This window comes from Takifugu flavidus, chromosome 17 (assembly GCF_003711565.1).
Source record: "Takifugu flavidus isolate HTHZ2018 chromosome 17, ASM371156v2, whole genome shotgun sequence".
NCBI classification, from domain to species: domain Eukaryota; kingdom Metazoa; phylum Chordata; class Actinopteri; order Tetraodontiformes; family Tetraodontidae; genus Takifugu; species Takifugu flavidus.
Genome location: NC_079536.1, coordinates 4,011,144 through 4,033,060, shown reverse-complemented (window position 1 = coordinate 4,033,060; position 21,917 = coordinate 4,011,144). Strand labels below are relative to the sequence as shown.

At 46.8% G+C, this 21,917-nt stretch overlaps 1 protein-coding gene across 7 annotated transcripts in view; it reads left to right on the top strand.

Annotated features, from left to right (window-relative positions):
* pou6f2 (POU class 6 homeobox 2) overlaps nt 1-21,917 on the top strand; it is a 53,862-nt gene that overhangs the window by 14,915 nt on the left and 17,030 nt on the right. For all 7 annotated transcript variants that reach the window (XM_057013062.1, XM_057013063.1, XM_057013066.1 and 4 more), the window contains 3 exons: nt 1,763-1,860; nt 5,099-5,318; nt 17,083-17,393. In XM_057013062.1, the coding sequence (XP_056869042.1) occupies nt 1,763-1,860; nt 5,099-5,318; nt 17,083-17,393 (629 nt within the window). The remainder of the gene's footprint in view (nt 1-1,762; nt 1,861-5,098; nt 5,319-17,082; nt 17,394-21,917) is intronic.

Sequence of the window (21,917 nt, the reverse complement as noted above, 5' to 3'; positions counted from 1 at the left end):
CACATCAGCCATCAAATGCTGGAGGTTTCATAGGTCATGCCATTCACCAATTATTTGGATTTTATGTAAAGATGAAATGATTTCAGTTGGCGTAGCGGAATTTAATATATAACGCACAAATAAACTTGACAGGCAATGAGATCCTGCTGGCGAGACAGTTCAGTTGTATTTTTTTTGTCTGAAATTTTAAAAAAGGACTAGAAAACCTGTATGGCCTGTATGTTAAACAAGCCTATTCATCATTTAAGAGCGTGGACGTCCCGGCACAGCAAAATTCTTTGTTTAAATCCTGTATTATTGTATTAATGGGATTTATAATGCTGATAAAATCTTGGTGTCATGAGATTTCGCACAGACGTTGACCTAACTTTCTACATTTCTGGGATTAATTATTCAAGTATAGTAATCAAAGCTAAACTTCCACAGTTCGTTTTATACACTGTGATCAAACAGCCATATGTTTTTAAACTCTAAAATAAGAGTTATGAGCCGGCCAAGGCTTGTGAGCTTGCTATTTTAAAGTCTGGTGAACAGAATAACCAACGTGATCCAAAATGTAGCACCTCGTCAGATTGCTGTTGTCCTCGTGCGTTTACCAGGGAGAAACAAACTATTCTCTGCAGATGAAACCTCATCTGCGCAGTTTGGGTCTAATATCCTTCACTGATGGAGAAACAGGTGCGTTCAGACGTGGGAAAACCTCATATATTTGCTAAATTGTTTTAACCTTGTACTTGTGCCGAAGGCTGCAGAGGAGCTGCGGCGCTCTCCAGGGTGCTGATCCTGCTGCTGTCTTGATAAAATAACAGGGAGACACTTCATCATCGGCTCCAGACCAGGTCTTTGTTGGTCGATGGCACAATTGCTCTCCAGTTCCACAGGACAGCAGTTCTCCAGCAAATTAGCACAGGAGCTTGATGGCGAATGGCACCGCTTTCTGCCACTTTCCTCACGCGGTGTTATTAAACTGGCTTTAACATTTGTCTTATATTGCTTCAGAACAACATTCCCAACCACTGATTTGTTCCTGAGAGTTGTTTGTTCCTGCTTTTCAAGGCATTAAACAAACAACAGTAACAGCCATTTTCACTTAAGGCACATACATGAGATCTTATTATTCTGACAGCTCTTTCAGCGAGATCTAGTGGTCTTCGCATGAATGTGTCGTGTGATCTTTATATCATTCGGTCGCAGGGTGAGGGTCACCGCACCCTTTCAGACCTTTCACAGCAGCCCACACTTGGCACACCGCTGATACTCTTTCCGAGATAGGAATGGCTAAGTTATCCAATTGTCGGTGTCCTTTACGTTCCCCGCAGCCATCAGAGAGCTTATTATCATGTCCCTGTCTGCTCTGCTCTTCTCTGCCCTCATAGCAAACAGGTCTAATTGTGTCTCATAGCTGCAGGCTCCGAGTGCAGGGGGGGGGGGGGGGGGGGGGGGGTTAGATGAGTGATACTCAGTGATGTAAATGGCTGAATAATATGGCCTTCGCGGTTGTGGTGGAGCTCTGTCTCTCAGCAGTAATCTAGGCCATCAGGGACCTGCCAGTATGAATCAACCCCCATCAATGAGGCTCTTTGCTGGGTGGTAATTTATTCAGCGTTACAGCAGTTATTGATAAAGCACTTAAATACAAATTCCCCTTCGTTCCAATCTGCCCTTCTCCGCACTTTGCAACCCTCTGGAATGTGTGTTTACCCACGTGCGTCGAACGTGTCGACTTGTCCTCACTTCATTCTCCTGTCTGTTGCCCTCCCAGGAGGCCGTGATGGTTCGGTCCAGTCCGACGCCAGCAGCAGCCCCTCCGAGCAGAGTCAACTGGGCCAGTCCCACCCAGGTTACCCAATAGGCCCACAGGTGAGTGAGTGCAGAGGAGGAGTTCAAAACCCTCGACAACACAACACTCAATGTTTTAGCTTCCAGATGACTAATAGACTCTGCTTAAACGGCATTTATTGAGTGGATACGGAATGTTTTTACCCAGGAAAACCTGGATTTGGCCATCTCACACCCTGCTCAGATATAATAGACTCGTGACTCTAATGAGCTGACAGTACAGGCCTTGTCAAAACAAGCGTGAGAGCAGAGACCCCACGCCCGCAGCCCTGTTAATTGCTCAATCAGGAACCGTCCTATCTGCTTGGATTTATTGGCCCGGTGGCTCGGCTACGTTTAATGAACATCTATCTCATTAGCGCTGCTGAACGTCACAGCTCATCACACACAAGCGCAGAGCGCCAGGTTTCCGCCGCTCGCTTTAATAAGGCCAGCACGCCACATTACTCGGTGACAATTTATCCTCATCAGGTTAAACAAAAGAGGAAACATGAGAGCGGGAGAGCCATTTGGGTTCTTGCTGTCTGTCGGGTGAGAAAGGGCGACAGAGTCCATCTTCTGCCAGTCATGATAAAATATGAGACACTGAAATTAATTAATGAAGAGAGGATCTCTGATTACAAGCACCCTCTCTCGTAAAAGATGCACAGAAAAAGGCACAAAAGGGAGAGCGTCTCAGCAGTTACTCTGAACCTCAGCAGGCGGCTCCCAAACAGTCACCATCTAATATATTAATGCTGTCAGTACAGTCTCTGTGAAGCTAACACTTTTCAGAAACAAAGGCGCCCCACATGCCATACCCAATTCTCTTGTTCCAGGATCAATATGTTTTGATAGATTCTCGCTCCTGAGCCGGATATTGTTCGAACAACCATTATCCAATGATAGTTTACCCAACATGAATCCACCTTCCTTCTGTTTCCCGCTCGCAGTTAGGATGACAAAAGTCTGCTATCTAGGTGATTATAGGCAATTTCTCAGTGCCAGAGCTGCCAAGCAGATAGAAAGGCCTATTCTCCCCTGATGGGGAGAGAGCCTGGGCACCACATCCTTTCCTGAGTTGAGTTTGCTTCCCCAACACACACCTAGCTTGTCTTTCTGTGTGGCTCCTGCGAGACCGCTCCTCAACACACAGCTGTCAGGCCTGCCAAGTGCTGTACAGCACATTTTCCAGCAGCACCTGTGGAAAGGACGAGTAAGGGTACCGTACCTGGAAAAGGCAGAAGGTGAACTGCTGGTACATCCAGATGAGTGATGTGTTCAATGCTCACAATCTGTGTAGCGGAAGGACAAATAATTATGCTAAAGTCTTTCTTATGCCTGGTTTTCATGCAGCATCTCTTAAGATAAAGATCTTAAAGACTGAGTTTTACTCTTCAAAAAAACAACAACTCAAATGTCTTTTCTTTGGAGCTGCATGTGTGTCAAACAGCTTCTTGTTTCCCCAAAGCTGCCTGTAATGATAAATAAATCAAGCCTACATCTGATAATTTGCAGAATTGCCTTTTAATGTTATTCTCTTCTATGTGGAGCCGTCTCCGATGTCAGTTCTGGCAATCTCATTTTGTTTGACGCCAAGATGATGTTCAAAGTGTGCCTTTGATTAGGCGCCGCTTCACTTCCAGATTACACTGAGTTTAAAATGCCAGATTAAACGTATGTCACTTGCACAAGTAAAAATGGGTTGCCTTTGTTATCGTCCTTTGAGGGGGCTCTTTGAGCTGCCATTAGGAATTCATTTTTTAAAGTTAATGGCAAATGTCATTTACAATGCTCTCAGAAGCGTCAGCCGTTGTCATTTGTTATGCACTGTTGTTGCGTATCAAAGCAAAAGTGTTGAGACAGAAGATTCTTATTCTTTGTGATTACTTGCGCCAGCAACCGTCACCTCTCTGTGCCGCTTTGTTCTTTGTGCAGCTTAGAAACCCAAACAGGTATTCATTTGCCCCTCACTGTAAATATCCCTCATTGCTTTGTGGCTTTAAACCCACAGGACCCTCGTGCTATTTCACGTGGACGTCGGGGCGGGCGCGGGCATTCTGCGCCTTCATTATTATCGCGGTGACACGCCTGTCAGCCAGCAGCACCTGGTTAGGGAGCATGTTCGGATCTCCGCACCAGTCCGCCCTTTCTGGATCCTGCTCAAGCTGTACACACACACACACACACCACACACACACACACACACACACATGCAAAACAGAAGCAGATAGCTGACAATCGGAGTTAAGGGCCAGGCGACGTAAGGCACAAAAGAAGTGTCAACGTGATGCAGCCGAGCTCACCTAGCAACGGTTAAAAGGCTCCTTTGGTTGGGATGCAACAAAAGCTGAAAATCCTAAAGAGCTCAGCTGGATCTTTAAACAGCATTTTTCCTGACTTTCCAGCCTCCTCAGTAAATCTATTTTGACGCACTCAAACGCTGGCAGAATTTACTTTTTCTCCTTCTTTTCTTTAGAATAAATTAAATTTCAGATGCCATTCACTCTTTACCCAGAGGTTCCAGCCACTGTGTGAAGCGGCTCACTTGTGGCTCAAATCTCTTGTTGAAAAACGTGTATTTCCAAAGCCACTTCATCAGAAAATACATTTGAGGAGATCTCCTGCAGTGTAAAATATCTCAGAGCGATCCTTTTGATAACGTATCTCTTCCTCAACGTGTTTGACAGAACAGCTTCCACTTTAAATAAGGTGGATGAATACATGAAGACCTAAGAGTGATGTATTATAGCCCTCATCAAAGGAGTGAAGTGCCGCTCCTTTAAAAAAGAAGCGTTGTGTATTTCAGGCACAATTCTGTGGCGCCGGGATTTGTTCAATGGGATGAAACATAAATCACTGCGCATCTCTGTGAGAGAAAGATTCTCGGCTCTTCCACAAAGATTAGATTTGATCTCCGTCGGCACCGACGGCGGTGTGTTTTGACTGTCAGTCTGTGACACAGTGAGGCTCAGAATTCATCGGCAAAACAACTGAAAGTGTTGATTAGCGATACAGTCGCTTCAGTGGCGTCTTCTGTGCTGCAGCCTTTGCATATTCTCTTCATCAGACTCTGAACTTCGCAGCAGCCTTGGCGATACTGTGTATAATGTATTTTTGTTGGCATCACTCCTAAATTATTTATTCAAGAAATCATCCAAAAGCCGAGCGGGCTGATTGGGGGATGATATTTTGACGGCGTGGTCCACATAAAAGGCTTCCAGTCTGCAGCGGCATGTCCAGTGTTGATATTTGTTGTGTGTTTTTGTGTGTCTTACAGTCTCTCCTTGTAGCCCAGCAGCTAGCTAACGCAGTAGGCGGCGTGATGTCAGGAGCGGCTCCGGGCATGAACCAGCCCATCCTCATCCCCTTCAATGCAGGCGGACACCTGGGAGGGCAGCAGGGACTCGTCCTCTCCCTGCCCACAGCCAACATCCAGAGCCTGGTGGCTGCCGCTGCTGCAGGCGGCATCATGACGCTGCCCCTCCAGAACCTGCAAGGTAAGAAGGAGGCAACGGCAGACGCAGTGCGACCCATCCGGCGGAAATGAGCCGGGTGGTGGGCGTAAACACAACACAACCGGCCGCATATTATGACTAATGCAAATCCATACGACAAATATCGATCCTGATCATTTATTTACGCGTGCCGTATGACGCAAACACTTTCTGCTTCCCCTGTAACACAAAAGCTTTGCAAAGCCTTGAACAGTTAAGAATCCTTCAGGGGTTCATGTCCCAAAAAGCTGTTATCCTCAACTAGAACAACCATATTAATTACAGGTCAGCGTTTTGCAGTGCAGCGCAAAAGCACTTTATGCCTCTTTCCTGTGTATAACAGTGCACTTTTTTATCTCTTTTCCACCTCATCTGTCCATCCACATGGTTGTACTTACCCCTTGCCTTTTAAACTTTAATGCCCAAGTGTTCTCTTTTGATCATAGTTGTAAATGGTTTTCATTTTAATGTTTAAAACATTGTCTCTTTTATACCATTAGACTGAGGGGCGGATGGGGATACCATCAGTCATGAATCTTGGATGAGACGCACTAATGTAAAAAGATGCTAGGCTACATGTAAAGCAGTGTGTTTTTTAGGGTGGAGATTACAATAATGCCAGTGCAGCACAAAGTGCAGCCAAGCTCCCTTCATGTGTGGAAATGGACAGACAGATGCCCTGAGTGAGGAAATGTGGAGATAGAAGCCTAATGGACACAAACATGCATAAATAACAGCATCCATCGCTGTGGGCAGAGCTTTTAATAAACTCGCGTCTGTCCGGTGAGGCCTTCAATGTGTCCATCAGTAGTGGACGATAATGGGCCCAGCAGGCCCGTATGACTCACACTTCAACAGATCTTCCCCCCGGTGTGTGAGGGACTACCAGGGACTCCTCTGATCCGATGGACTGTTTGGCGGACGCATCGTCAGGGCGCCGGAACGGCATACCAACATGCTCTCACTCACTGTTATTGTCTTCTTTCAAGCACACCAGCAGACCAGCAGACAGTGTGGATTTCAGTGATGAAATTTCCAATCTGTGAGAGCGAGTTTTTAAAAAAGAAACAGTTTTGGAGAAATGCCTCTGTGGCAGATCCTTTTTTTAAGTATGCGGACTGACAGAGTGCCTGTTTGCACGTCCTCCTATCTGAAGGGGATGCGTTGAAGGGACCTCCGTGGAGAGAAAGTGACATAAGTCACGAGTGAAGCTAAATGTCTTGACTGTGTCCGAGCCCCTCTGGCCATGCAGCGCTCCTCCACTCTCCCCTGTCTGAGTTCATCACAGCTCCGCTGAATGAGGCCTGCTGGCACAGCACCTCTGTCAGACAACTGCAACTCCCGCCTCTGCCCCCGCATCCCCCTCGCTTTGTCGCCCTGCCCCTCCGGCTCCCCGGGCCTGATTAATCACACATATAATCCAGCGCTGCGTTGTCGCCGGGGAGCAGTCAGCTCATTTTCACGACCTCAGGAGCAAGTGTGCGTTACAGCACTCACGCTGCTAGCTAATTAGCGCCAGATCATATACAAGACAACTGAGGCACAGTAGACAGGGTCCAGGCAGTGGCTACATTTAATCTAATGAGCCAGTTAATGGCCAACTAATGAAGCTGTTTGTCATAAGGAAAGGGCAGTTAAGAGTGGAGAAGTGGTATTTTACATGATTAGACTCAAAAACAGCTTGCTTTCCATAAACGTGTAATCATTAAGTTGCGTTACAAAAAGTCCATCAAATTCAATTTGGTTTTATGTTTTCATTTAAATATTCAGCTTTAATGTGAAATAAATGAGATGGAAATTATTCAGAACACGTTCTTTTTTAATCTGATCATGCTAATCAAGGCTTTTGGATAAAAGACTGTTCACAAAGGGAACTGCTGGAGTTGTGTGAGCTTGAGCAGGCCCGGCTCTTCCAGACTGTGATGAATAACTATCGCAGTAATGGGGTTGTGCTATAAAGTTGGGACGGTAGCTTTAATAAAACCGAGCAACATCATGTGGCAGACTCCGTAAACACAGGCACCAGTGTAACCGGTTATTTGTCAGAATGATTTATGCCTGCAAACATGCAGTAAAAACAAATTCCCAATGAAACTAAACAAGGGAGAAAGTTATCTTTTGTGACAGAGTACACACAATTCTAGCTGACTTCACAGAGGGAAAACTAGGTTGAGTCATGCTAAAGGTCCGTAAATATGACGGCCGTTACAAAAAAAAACAACAAAAAAAACAACTCCACAGTTTGACAGACCGTCTTCGGATTCTGCTGCTAACTTTCAGTTGCAAGTAAAAAAAATCAAAATGATTTGATTTCAACTAGCAAAGCATCATTAACATGCTTGTAAAGCTCGTCATATCAAAAGACTGTACATGTAATACCCAATGGGAAGGAAGAGAACAAAGTCTCATCTGTCTGCTCCTGTTCTCTGTGGCTCACTCAAAGGTAATGCAAGGAGCTAGTTTACTAGCACTCTTTTCATATTAATAAGCATATTCCAGCTTATTTGCTCTCAGTAGAACGCTCGGCAGCGCATCACATCAGAGAGCTGAGTTCTAATGGTGGAGTGTGAGCGTTGTTCCTCTGTACTCCTCTGTGGGAAACTGAGAACAACACTCGAGCTTCCCGATAAAGGTCGACATCCCACTCACCTGCGGTAATGAGACCCTGTGTCAGTGCCAATCAAAGGCATGTCTGCCGCTCTGATGAAAATGCTCGGCGGTGTCGTTCACAGGTTGCGGGTGTTGGCGCGATACAAATTAGGGAAATCACTGTGCTCATTACAGCACCAAAGGGTGGGCTCCTGGGGGAAGAGGCAAATGTTTCCACACTAGTTGGATATGTCAGACTGCATTTCTTCTGCTTGGGCTCAGTCTGCTGCTCCTTTAAGAGTTTAAAGCGCCGGGCCAGGCCTGCTGACCTCACCTTTGTCTGCCGTGGGAATGCCTCTTTGTCCCCTTGAGCATGACATCATTGGAGACAGATCATTTCAAACATCCTTCATGGTTTTTCTTAATCCAACACTGATTGATTTTTAAAAAATATATATCAATAAAATCCGGGCTACATAGCAGCGATGCTAGATGAAGCCACAACAGAGGCCAGACTCCCTATCATTGTTTAAATCGAGGTGTTCTCAAGCGCTATGTATTCCACGCCGCGCTTTAATGATTTAACTTTGTGTGGTTGTAAGATGGCTCACAGGGGAGGGAGCTGCATTAAATAAATAACAGTGATAAAATGTAGACCTCATACATATCAAAGCTAATGCAACTAGGGGTGCAATAGGAGCAGCTGCACACAGTCCTGAAGCGGTAATTTGATTGATTTGTTGTGACAGCAGCCAAATAATTGAGAGTGAGAGGTGCTGCCGGAGATGAAGGGCAGACGGAGGCAGGTTTGGGAGGCAGTCGCGGCAGATAGGGCACCCCAGTTCTCATTTCTGCCATTGATATCTGCCAGTGGTTCATTGTTTGTCTTCACTAGGCAGTTTGGAAATGTGCGGGGTTACCACCTTTGCAGTGGAAGTAAGAAGAAAGACAAATAGATCCCCACTCAGAATGTACAGAGGAGCAATGACGGCTGCACGCACGCGAGCGCAGACTCTCCCGCGAGACTCCCCATTTACGCTCTGATGTCTTATTTGAAGCTGAGATGTAGGTAAATTTCACCCCGCTGCGTTTCACTTGTTGCAGACGCGCTTGTGATTTGTTCGGAGATCACCGCACACGTACATCCTAATTGCACAAACGCAGCAAAACACATTATGGGGTGAATATTTGAATATATATATGTGTTTGTTGCCGTCTGGTAGGACCGGGTCTCAGCCTGCTGCCAGATCCTGAAATAAAGACATAAATAAAGACAGGGGGGGATTGGGATGGAGGAAAGGTTGCCTTTATGGCGGTGTGGGGGGAGGACAGTAATATTGTTAATCAGATGTGGCTGCACAGCAAACTTTGACATCTGCCCTTACTGGTTTCCTCTGGGGGTGGGGGGGGTCTCTGCAAAGCCGCTGCCATCAACTAGCAGGTCTCCTGATAAAACATGATCGGTCATGTGGATGTAGAGGCTCTGAAGCAGCTTCCCAGCTCATTCTAGAACCCACAGCGTAAAGAGCTCTGTTGAAATTCTTAAAATTGTTACGCAATCTCCCCTTGTTTTAAATGTGTGTTCTTTAACACCCCCCCCCCCCCCCCCGATCAGTCGTGCACTGCCTGGATTTATCTGCATGTATTGATTACGTCACCAAATCGATGGAGTTCATGTCTTCATCGACTCGCGTCGTTCCTGTTGAGGGGTCCAGTTCCTGTTGAGGGGTCCACTTCCTGTTGAGGGGTCCAGTTCCTGTTGAGGGGTCCAGTTCCTGTTGAGGGGTCCAGTTCCTGTTGAGGGGTCCACTTCCTGTTGAGGGGTCCAGTTCCTGTTGAGGGGTCCAGTCCAGCATCAGGGTTCGGTGACACACTCTCTCGTGATATTCTAACAGCGGTAGAAGGTTTCCAGGAACGCCCTGCCCCCCCGACCACTTGACCCCACAGTTGTTCGGCAGAAATTACATCTCGTGTTCTTCTCCGCTCTTTCCCGACCCGCTTCCGCAGGATTTGCCGCGCGTCCGCCGCGTTAGCGAGGGCCGAGCTGGGCGTCTTCCCGCAACAATCCGCAGTCAGGCATTTTAAATGAAAATTGATTTGTGATTTACATGGTCAGCGGGGGGAAATGAACTTATGAAACGTTGTAAATGAAATATTAGACAAGGTGCAGTGAGAGAGCGGCGCACAGAGATGGTAATGGTAATGGTAATCGTGACATTTTACATTTATCTGTGTTCTGCTTGAATTGTAATGTTAATGGTAATTTTATGGGATTGAAGCAGAATGAAAACGGTGTTATCGCGCTCTGCTTCAAATGTGGGACTGTGTAAAATAGCACAGCTGCACCTTTTATTTCCCATTCCACCTTAATGTGAGTTATCACATGACTTGTTCAATAAGGATTAAGCAGTTTGCGCGCGTGTGGTCATCCTCTTTTGCTCACGTGGTTTTATATCACCCTCACCAGATATGCTAGTTTAATTTGATTTTAGCGTGACTGGCAGGACTGCATGCAATGTTTTTCCTATTTATGCCATAGGTGGCTTAGTAATTTGCCATTAAATCCCTTTAAGCCTGCTGCCCCAGTTTATGTGTTAATTTATAGTTTTAGGTTTTTTTTTTCCCTAAACCATTTTATCCTTGTAATTCAGCCATATGTAGCATTACAGTGCAGTACGGTATCGGTATGTATCTATCACGGGCCTCGTAATACAGGCAAATCAATGTAGCATTACTCTCAAATCAATACTACTTGTACTTGGTCCAGATGTTCTAATTTTGATCGATACTCTGTGCAGTGAATGTTTCCTGGTCCCTCTCTGGTCATGTGTGGCATGTATAGATTGTTATAAATCTGCGAAAAGGTACTCGAACAATAACCCCCCCCCCCTCCCCATAGGAGCACACAGAGTGAGCCCAGCTCCTGAATCAGGCAGAGGTCATCTTTAAACGCGGATCTCCGGTTCCTCACGTGTGAAACCAAAGAGTCTGTGGTGACATTTGTCAGCAGATGGTGCGCAACCAAACCCCTCGCCAATGGGAGCGCCTGAGCCGCTGCTAAAAGCTATCTGCGGTTACTAATTGCTGACCAGGGCCTAATTACCTTAATTAATGGCCAGGGTATCTGGGGGCCAGATTTGTGGGGGCTTTTATCAGTATCAGTGTGGCTAAAAAGGTCCCGTAGGATGTCTGAAGAGGCTGTAGGCCCCACGGGTGCTATATCTGGACTAGCTGCAGACACATCACAGAAGGATCCTGTGGCACTGGTCCAGAACATGTTTGCAGAGGGATCTTTTACCTCACTTGCAGGGAAACTCAGCCCTGGTATCCCAGGCAAGAGAGAGAGAGAGAGGAAGAGAGAGAGAGAGAAGAGGGAGAGAGGAAGAGAGAGAGAGAGGAAGAGGGAGAGAGGAAATGGCTTTTTGTGCTCTCCCATCAGAATGTTTAACTTTTTTTCCTCCCCCTCTCTTTGCACACAAGCGCTTTTCCTGAATTACACTGTCGTAAGTCATAATGACAAAGTAGACTTAGCGCCGTTTCCCACAGACTGTGTGTGTGTGTGTGTGTGGGGGGGGGGGGTTGTTCACTGAGCTCTAACTGTGAAATTAGGCCCGCTACTTTTCATTTTCCAGCTGCAGTGAAATGGTTAAAAGACACAGATCAGCCGGTATGAAAATAGAACTGATTCAACACAAGTCTGCAGCCTCCCTTTGCTCGCTCCCCACTCATCCAGTAAAACATCCTCTCCCAGCTATTCCCCTACCCCCACCAGCCTTTTTATTCCCCCCTTCCTCCTTCACAACCATTCTCACCCACCCCCTCTCTCCACCCGCCCCCCTCAAAACCCGTCAGGCACCTTGTCCGCATCTGGAGAAGGCATGTAAGTTTCAGGTGCATACATTTCTTTTGATGATATATTGTCCCGCTGCGGAATTTCATTTACCGCCGCTGCCCTTTGCTGAACCTGTTGCTAGTCAGCGAGCACGATAAGCGTATAAGTAGCACGCTAGTTCATTCATCATACATCGTTCTGGGCTCTCAAATATCTCATACGCTATTCAGGAAGAAACTACTAAAGCGGCACAAAGGATCCCAGCAGGACCAGCAGAAGTTCCATTAAACACTGTGTACAAAATCGAGCACGCATGCTAGTTATTATCAAACACACACTTCCAGCGTTGCATCTACAAAACATTAGCCGTCATTTCACGGGTTTCTCACCTTGTTTATGTTGCAGGTGGGAGACCGTATCGCATCTGGAAAGCCTGTGTTGTACATAATTCCGTTCACAATGCATTTTGAGAGCACGCATTTTGAAATCTGTTTCTTCCCCTCCATCACAGTGGCTGCTCTGTGTTGTATTAAACAGCATTAATAATCACAAGAGGCTCAGTGTCACTCAGAAGTCTCCACATCACTAAGGCAGACAGAGTTATGCTGCTGGGCATGTTGCGCTGTGTGAAAGTGCTTACACGCTCCCTCAGACAACCAAAGGGAATAATTAAAGATAGAAGATGGAGGCAGAAGAATGGAAAGCAAATCCCATTGTTTGGGGTTATTTCATCCCACCGAATTTCTTCTTCTTGCTTTTTTTTTTTTTTTTTTTCCCCGATCTCTTCTCGCATTCCTCCCCAAATGCATTGTGGGTATGTGGCAAGCTATCAAAAGCACATGTAAGCAGAGCCGCGCAGAACAAAACCCCTATGATGCCCCGCTCTTACCCACATTGTCTTTTGATTATGCTACAATCATTTTATGCCTGTGTAAGGATGGGGAGGCTTATTAACCCTGTAATGTGAAGTACTTTAGCTGCTTGGAAACCAGAACGCAGGCAGAACTTTAACGATTTCACTACGAGCTTGCCTATTCCCAACTTTTTTCTTCGTCTCTCATGCTATAATGTGTCGAAATCCTCACTGCTGCCAAAATAAGCTACAATGAAATCGAAATTAAAGGTGAACTGGGCTATTAGGCAAACTCTACCGCGCTCCATTTCCAGAACAGTAAATGTAGCCCCTCAATCTCTCTTAGCTTTTACTGTCAGTCAGAGAGCACTCAGTCATCTCCGTGCATCAGACCCGCAATATTGATTTTTCCACCCACTGAAACAGCCGCATGAACATAAATTTTGCATGAGGCTTTTACTCGCGGCCTCCACTTTGGTCAGACGACACATGATGGGACCATGAACGGTCCGTAATAACCCGGTCTGTTCCCCCTAAGCAGGCCGGCCCCTTTTTTTTTTCAAAGGAATGGGTGGTAATGCAGGGGGGGTTCCAGGAGCTTCTGGTCTCTGAAGGGCAAAAACCTGCAAACCTCTTTCGGTCCAGTGAAGGTAAATCCAAAAATATGAAAGCCTCTCAATGTATATGAGCGAGGCTTTGTTTTTTTCCTCGGAGATGAATAATTGAATGCTTTTGCTTTCCTGCATTTCTTGGGAAAATTAAAACTCTTAAAAGGTCCGTATCAAAAAGCAGAAGAGGCAACAGTCAATAACCTGTTATGGGAGCCACCCAGTATAAGAAATACAAGGAAGGGCAGCGTTAATAAACACACAGAGGTTTCCCCGCCTGTGTAACATCTCCACAAAGAGGTTTGGGCTTTTTGAAAGGCTTCCTTCTGAATGAGGATCCTCCAACACGGTCTGATATTGCCTCGCACCACAAAGTGGAGGCTTTATCCTTGGATCTCTTCAAGTGATGTGGTTTACTCTCTGAAACCCTGTGGCTCTGCTACTCAAACCTTTACTGTCTATATTTTTTGTACTCGCTGAGGGTTTTCTCTCCTGCAGCAGGGCAGAAGCAGCGTCTCGAACTCAAACATTTCATTTCTCTCTATTTTTTTGTTTTACCCTCAGCAGTGCTGATGCACCATTTTATTGAAATTGCGTTCATTAAATGCATCATTAAACTTTGGTAACAGATTTTTTAATATCATAGCAGCAGTTGCCACATATATATGATGTTTGACTGTCTAGATAGGTTAAATAAATCTAGAGATTTCCGTATTTTAGCGATTTAGCGAAGTATTTTGAAAATTGCCATCCTCTTCAGGCGCTTCAGTCAAATCCACAGAGTATCAACGACCTTCCTCTGACCAGCTTCATAATTACCACAACCCACAGAGTCTAAATCTCTTTAGCTCCAGTGTAGTAATTATGAGTGTGGCTCGCTGAAAAGGCAATAGAGACGGAGGCTGATGGAGTCCCCAGTGGGAGCGGGAGGCCCGGCAGTCACGGGATCTCTGTCCCCTCCAACGTGTCTTATCAGGCACGCAGCCGTGTTTAGCTTCCAAATCTGAAAGAATGGCAGTCGGCTGCAACCAAAGGCCGACTGAAGGGACGTTTTAATGTGATGCACAGATGGAAGCAACACGCGCGTCTCTGAGCGGCTGCATTTTTCATTGTTTGCCTGACACAAAAAGATGCTATAGATTTTTTTTTTCAATAAGCAAGTACATTCTTTTCATACTGTATTTTGCTTTCATAAAGGCCATGGAACTGGATTTACTTCAGCATAGATGAGAGCTCCACCTCCTCCTGACCTCACTTTATGCAGGTCGATTCGTGCCAAAGATCGTTGCGTTTGCGCGACTGCAGGCGCTCTTAGCGCTCCTTAGCCTTCACTCGCTCTTTCGCATAATGAACGCGTCCTCACAAATGCCTTTTTAAAAGCCTAAATGTGGTGATTTAGGGGTTTTTGCGTTTACCTGTAATGCAGCTAATCGGCGGAGGTGACAAACGCTCAGTTTACAACTTAAACGGTTTCTCAGTTCATTTGTGCGCAGACGAGCAGCCGCACCTGCAAGAGCTGTGAGACAGACGGAATAAAGGAGTCCAGGTTGAATCAACCTCAGAGTGCCTTAATGGGAGGGGGGGGGGGTTGCCAGGGACGACTGGGTTAGCGCTGGTAATGAGACAGCCCCCCTCCCGGCATTCTCCACTGCCACACAGAAAACAAATATAGCTTCTTGCGTGACGAATGAACCGGCTCTGACCTCGCCTTCCGACCTCTGACAATCAGTCTTGCCTCCGTCCTCCAGAACTGGGGCTGGAGACGGGACGGGCAAAGATAACGGCTGATTCCTGTTGTGGCACGGACGACAGAAGGAAACGAAGAAGAAGGATGGCAGAGGTTGGAGGCCTTTAACTCCTCACTGCTGCTGCTTCCCACTCCCAGACGGCTGCAAGTTAAACGTTTAAATGGAGCAGAAAATGCTCGCGGTTCGACTCGCGTCTGGTCATTTTAGCCCCTTCGTCTGGTCATTCTCATCCCTCATTACAAACATTAACATAGACGAGTTGTTAGAAAAGCCAAAGGGGGCCGTGTGCGCGTAACAGCCCTCGGGCTCCGTGACTAAGAGGGAGCACTCCTCGCGCTGCCGCCGGAGAACTGGTGAATATCAAACACAGCAAACAGACAGTGGGAGATTTAATGAGCGCTATAGGATCCCGGCACCCTTTTGCCCTCTCTTCATCATAAGCGGGGCTCCGGCTCTCCTCCTCCGTCCCGCGTCAGCTGCGAGGAAGGAGCACAAACAATTAGCTGAGACAAGCCGTGCGGATTATGTGTCCAACCAAAGCAATCAGACAGCGGTGGTTAAAAGAATGAGCTTCAAAATGCCAGTTAGAAAAGAAGGGAGGGTCAGTGGTCCTGACAGTCTTAACAAGATGACAGAATTTATAAAGCACTGCTGTTAAAGAATATGGTACCTGCAGTGTAGGCCTTATAATAAGGCCACATGGGGCCTCTTCCATATTCCCTCTGTATTTGTTTTCCTTCGCCTCGTATTTTTTGTTGTACCTCTTGTTCCCGGCGCAACGGGCGCCGCTGGAGGAAGTGCTCCATTCCTCTTTGATCTCCGTCTGGTTCCGATAATTTTCTGACAGAAATCACATTTTATCCCTCTTTTGTTTTTCCCCATGTTTGCTGCTGCGCGTGAACTTGCGGGGGTTGATCATTTTGTCGCCGCGGAGCCGCAGAAGGAAAAGAGCTCGGCACTCGCCAGACGTCTCCCCCCAAGTTAGGAGTTGAGAGAGTTGGACTCTCGCAGATGACATCTATAATTCATGGCAGGGGTGTAAAAGAGGTGTCAATGTGTCAGGAGGTAGAAGAAATGTAAAAGCCCCCTGTTTACTGGCTGTTTTTGGTTCTGTGCCTGCAGAGTCGGCAACGGGGAAGATGATCTGATCTTCATCAAATGTTCATCTGCGCCTGTCCTGCAGTTGTAGTGACCACGCTAATCAAAGACTCGTCCGCACTGATGTTTTATTCATCTTTTATGGGGCAACAATCCTTAAATTATTTAAGCCCATTGATTCCGCATGTATACAAGCATGTCTGCCCCTGTGTTCACAATTGCTCCGCTGTGTTATCAGCAGATGTTCGCGCTTTCAAACGGCATCTGTTATTCAGTCTTTTGTGATTTAGGATTAGCTTCTACGTACCGCATTTTTAATACTAAGACTTGCCATTGTGGAGCATAGCAGGCTAATTTACAGCTAAAGGCTAATGCTGTAGATACAGATAAGGGCCAAAGGGTGAGTCAGGAGGGCTTGGATCAATGGTCAGCTCACTTTCAAGGAAAAAAGGTTCTACACTTACAAAGTGATCTGTCGATTTATAGGACGTCTAGTCCATTAAGACTACAGAAAACAGACCAGACTTTCAGCTAGCTATTCATGTTGGATCCTGTCATTGTCTACTAGTGTAATTTATTTTTCCAACAGATCAAATTTGAATGTAAGAATTTGGTCCTAATGTCATTTTCCTATTAGAGCCAATTAGTTAATGGGTTCATTTCTGATGTCTCTCCGTGAGAATTGATGTCCTTTTTTATGAGTAAGTTTCAACCATTGAGCCAAAGATTGTGACATTCTCCAAGTGACAATGAAAACTTTTGGCTCCAGAGAGAGCAATTATGTCAGTCAGGGATGATAGCTTTGTTCTCCAACCACCTAAATTAAATTCCCTGACTCTCCTGCGGAGTGAGAGCCCTGGAGGACTCTGTGGCGGCTCAATGTTATTTGCATGTCTGTCAGCATTTACCCCACACCTCTGTGTGCACATGCATTCTACCTGAGGTGTGAACATATTCCTCAAATAAAGAGGACGTGTTTGCTGAACTTTGCAGTGAGTTCGGGTCTCAGATGCAAGTATCGCTGTCGTCTCATCAACAGCTACCTCATCACTCAGCTCCCAGCTCCAACACCTGCAGCAGCTTCAGCAGATGCAGCAGCACCACCAACAGCAGCAACATCAGCAGCAGCAACACCATCACCATCACCACCACCACCAGACCCACGCCCAGAACCAGCTGCCCTCCCAGCATCACATGACCCCACCCAGCCAGCAGCCAACTTCGGTCCCTTCTCCAGGATCTGCCTGCTCCTCCGCCTCTGGTCATCCGCAGCAGTCACCGCCGCATCGGCCCAACCAGTCCCCGGCCCGCAGCCTCCCGTCGCCCGTCACCCCGCCCCTGCCTTTGTCGGTGAGTTTTACCAACATTAATACGCCCCAGTGCACCGGATACTGAAACCGGTCGACCTACTGCCGGTATATGATGCTGGATAAATGTGTGAAATGGGATTTTTGACTTCAAATTTTAATTGCCCTTAATCTGCTAACTGCTAACTCCCGTTAGCCGCGTCCTGATGTGACAGAGTCGGATCCAGTGGTTATCTAAGCTTACGTTTTTGTTTGTAATCGGGCCTTTAATCTCTGCTGCTCTTCCCACTCAACTTCCTTTTTAGTCACTTTGTCCGTCCATCCATCTCTGCCCTTCTGTTTGTCTGGCTGTCACAGTGTGACGATAATAACCTATTTTATATCCCCGTGGTTTCATTTCTGGTGGAGACTGGCCAGGGTCGCCTTTCTGTCCCTGGTCACATTCATCAGCGTCAGACCCTTATTGGGTTGTGGTGCAACCTTCTTTATGGTCAGGATGAGTTGGGCTATTTGTTTCTCCCCCTCCAGCCCTCTTCGGCCCTGTCACAGCCTAGTGAGACTCAGCAGGAAAAACAGCCTCTGGATTTAATGGGCTCCAAAGGCTATCCGCTACATCGCCCCAAACACACTGTCCAATCTGACCGTGGACACAAGGGCTACTGGCTTTCATACAGATTCACGCTTTAAGTTTGCATTGGAGGCCTCAGACAAAAGATGTGGCAGCACAATCCCACCTTCGAGTGGTTGAATCCCCAGGAAACCAGTGCTTTAGAACGGTTCTCCAGTCCGCCTCGGAACAAGTGCTGATTTTCCAGCAGCTACTGCGCTGATGAGACCGAGACCATTATCTTTATATAGATTGTCTTCTCAAAGAACCAGCGAGGCTGATTATGATGACAGAGGCAGACCTCTCTGAAGGGGGGGGGGGCAAAGGGGCTACGTCAGTGTTATTAAGATATTGCTTCATCAAATGGGATTATGTGTGAATGCGCGCGTGTGTAAAAGGGTTAGTTTCCGTGGGTCAGTGCTAGGGTTTTCCTGGGTGTGTCACCCAAAGAGGAGCTCGCCCAAGGACAGGCCACAGCCTCAGCACCTCTCAAAGCTGCAATAGGATTTAAACAGCAGCCCCCCCTCCCAGACGCCACTGATTGAAATCCTCCGTCCTGGAATCGGCGAGCACCTCGAGGGTTAATGCATCAGTTTTGACCATTGGGAGACTCGCTTACGTCTTCAGCCGTGCGTAATTGGCTGTGTTTTTGTTATAATTTGGCACCCAGGAGGGATGTTCCTCTCTTCATCCAAAGGAATTAGGCTCTGCAGTATAATTTTAGTCCTAATTAGCATAATACAATCAGCATTACACAGATAAACCCCCATGTTTATTACTTTCATTACGGCGAAGCACGGAGTCATCCAGCTGTACAACTAGAGAAACTACACAGAGCTGTAGAAACACCAAACGCTCATTATGCTCCAATTAAAATGCCGTTGTAATTCCCTTCTCATGGGAGGTGCCTGACATTCTCTGGTAAAGAAATCCAGAGTATTCATGACATCCCTGGTGTTTTTAAAGTCGAGGCCAAATGAATTAATCGCCTCGTTAATATCACGGCTATGATACAAATCACAGTAACAAGTGTGTCCCCTCGAGTCGGAGGCCTGGCCTCAGATTCTTGCAGCTAATTTGGTTAAACTGGGGTAAGGATGTTTTTCCTCCTCCTCTACAGGCAGGCTAGCATTGGACTCAGCCTCCATCTTCCTGAAATAGCCACCAGAGTGATGACAAATAGACGGGAGAGATTATAAAATTTGCTTAAGTGTGTTAATGGGCTGATTGCGGGCGCATGCTGGATTTTGCTGGAAGTTGATTGATTAGAGCTGCGGGTTTCCTCCACGCCCGGAGAGCTCGGGGATTTGACAGGGTAAAGGCGCTCGCCAAGTCTGTTACACCGGAATTGATCTTAATTAGATCTGAAAGACCTGCCACAGCAGAATAGTCCCGGCGATTAAAATGAAAAACAGGAGAAATTACTGATCAAATTAATCATAATGTCGGGGTACAGCTGTAGGTCTGGTGTAATTTGCCACTCCAGTGAGTTACATCAGCCCAGGCAGGGAGACGAGAGGCGGTACATACTGATCCGTGGCAGCGGGAAGCTTAGGCCAGCCTGTCAGCGCGCTCATTCTGGTATGCACACCTCAGAACCTCCTGACCCGGCTACGCCATCCAGTGGAGCTCCTTCCTCTCTGCCTCCCAGTGACACTGATCTAATTAGTCACTATTTTATTTTATTTCTCTTCGATTATGTCTTCCCCCAACCATTGGCTGCATTATTTAAACAATGATGCTCTTTCCCCCTGCTCCTCTTGTCAGGGCTGTCCAGTCTGCAGCATGTTTTGTGTTAGCTAACAGCCTCTGACCTTGGTCCAGTGTCTGGCTGGCGGGTTTTTTAAGGAGGGGGGGGGGGTTGCCGAGGCTTCTTGCCTTCCTCCTCTGCGAGACTCCCACCGTCCGTCTGTGTGTCCGTCTCTACTCCCTTACGCAGTCATCTCCTTGATCGCTGTCAAAACCCCACACTGGGCCTGTCCACTCTCCATCTGCACACTCATAGGGGTAATTACAGCCTAGAGGTCTGCCTCCCATCCCCGTGCTCCACAATTTACCACCAAAGCATCCGCAGACATCTCTCTTCTTCCCTACTGCACCCCGACATCACAGGACTGCAGGGCCTCAGACCCACAAGTGCTGCAATTACCTGAGCCTCTCCTCTATCCTTTTCTCCCCCTCTTCCTCCCCCCTTCCTGCTCCCTCTCTCCCCTCTCCACCCCTCACCTCCCTCTCTATTCCTTGGCAATCAGCCTTCATTAGAGGCCTCTGGTGAAAACTCATCGTCACCAAGGTCAGCAGCTGCCAACCACAGCGGCCTTTCAGAGGCCCGGCTGTCCGCGCTCCCCATCCCTCCTCGCTTCCTCGCTGCTCTCCCCTGTCACTCCCACAGCCTCCGCCAGTCCTGGGCCCATCTTGGCTCCTTTTATTCCCAGCTGAGGCCTTCTCAGACTCTCCTGTCACTGTTTTCCTGGGCGGTGCACTTTTCCTGCGGTCAGCCGCCGTTAAAGTCCCCACGATCCAAATGGCGTCAAATGTCTCTTTTTCCACAGGTCATGGGCACCTCTCCGATTATATTAACATGTGTATTAAATTAGCCTTGCACATCGCCTAATTGATTTTACAGATCAGCCCCACGCCTATTCAATTTAGCGAAACGAGCTGCCGTCATTCCAAAGGGCATTAAATCAAAATTAAAATGACATGCTTAAATGTAGGCCCAGTGGCTGATACTGTGATACTGTCAATGAAACGGATGCGCTTAAATTGAGGGAAGAGTCTTTTATCTCTCCTGTCTCGTAAATCAAAGGGCTCAATAGATAGATAGATAGATAGATATAGATAGATAGATAGATAGATAGATAGATAGATAGATAGATAGATAGATAGATACATAGATACATAGATACATAGATTTGACTACTGTTCCATATATTTATCAAATATAATAGTTAAATATGCATAAATGGTATATTCCAGTCTATGTTGAAATAGCAGCGCCGCTGCTTTTGGCTGCGTGGCGTGAAGCATGAGTACCCCCCCCCCCTCCCTCAGCTCTCCAGCAGCTCAGCTCCGTCTTATTAATGCACAGGAGATCTGGCTCTTAAGAAGGCAGAAAATTGCCTTACATAACTAGCGCGCCACAATTTAGAAATACAAATGTGCACTGTTGACTGAAGCAGAAAATAAGACTGTTGCCCATCAACAGAAGCACATTTCATATGAATAATTATAAAGCATGAGGACTAGCTGAGGAAAACAACCTGACCATGACAGCTCTACTACTTTTATTTACTTCAAATGAGGGATTAGGCAGGGAGAAAATCTACAGACTTAAGGACCAACGATGAGCCCTGAATTTAAATGTAAGGATCCGCTTAATTTTATCATATTTCAGAAAAACCTTTTTAAAAAAAAAAACATGAAGACTTTCACTTTTCAAACTCACCAGAACTTGCCTCCCCACTTTGTTTTGTGACTTTTCTGGTTGCACCGGGTTTTCGGGCATCGGCAAGTCGATGATTTCTTTAGCTTTTTAACCTGCTTCTTTTACTCTTTCTGTGGGCTGAGGGCTTGTAGTTGAGACGCCAAGCAGAAAGGTGCTGGTTCCCTGATCAGCCCACAAGCTCACCGGGGGCAAGATGCATTAGACGCCCACGGGGGAGCCTTCAGATGGAGCACAAGGGCTCACCTAACAGTGGATAAGGAATAGGGTTTCTTTAATTATGAGGCAGGGATATGACATTGAGTTCCCCCTTTATTCGACCAGCAGGCTCCCAGACACTGTCTAAGTGCTCCGCTCCGCTGAGGAGGCCAGTCCCCCCGCGGGGCGCGATTCCACTGCCTGTAATTTCTGATGCCCATTAGTGACCGCAAACAGAGCACCGGGTTCACACGAGGAATACAGCCATGCCGCTCTGTAAAAAGACTTGGGAAGGCGGTGTTATTGCATTGTGCCCT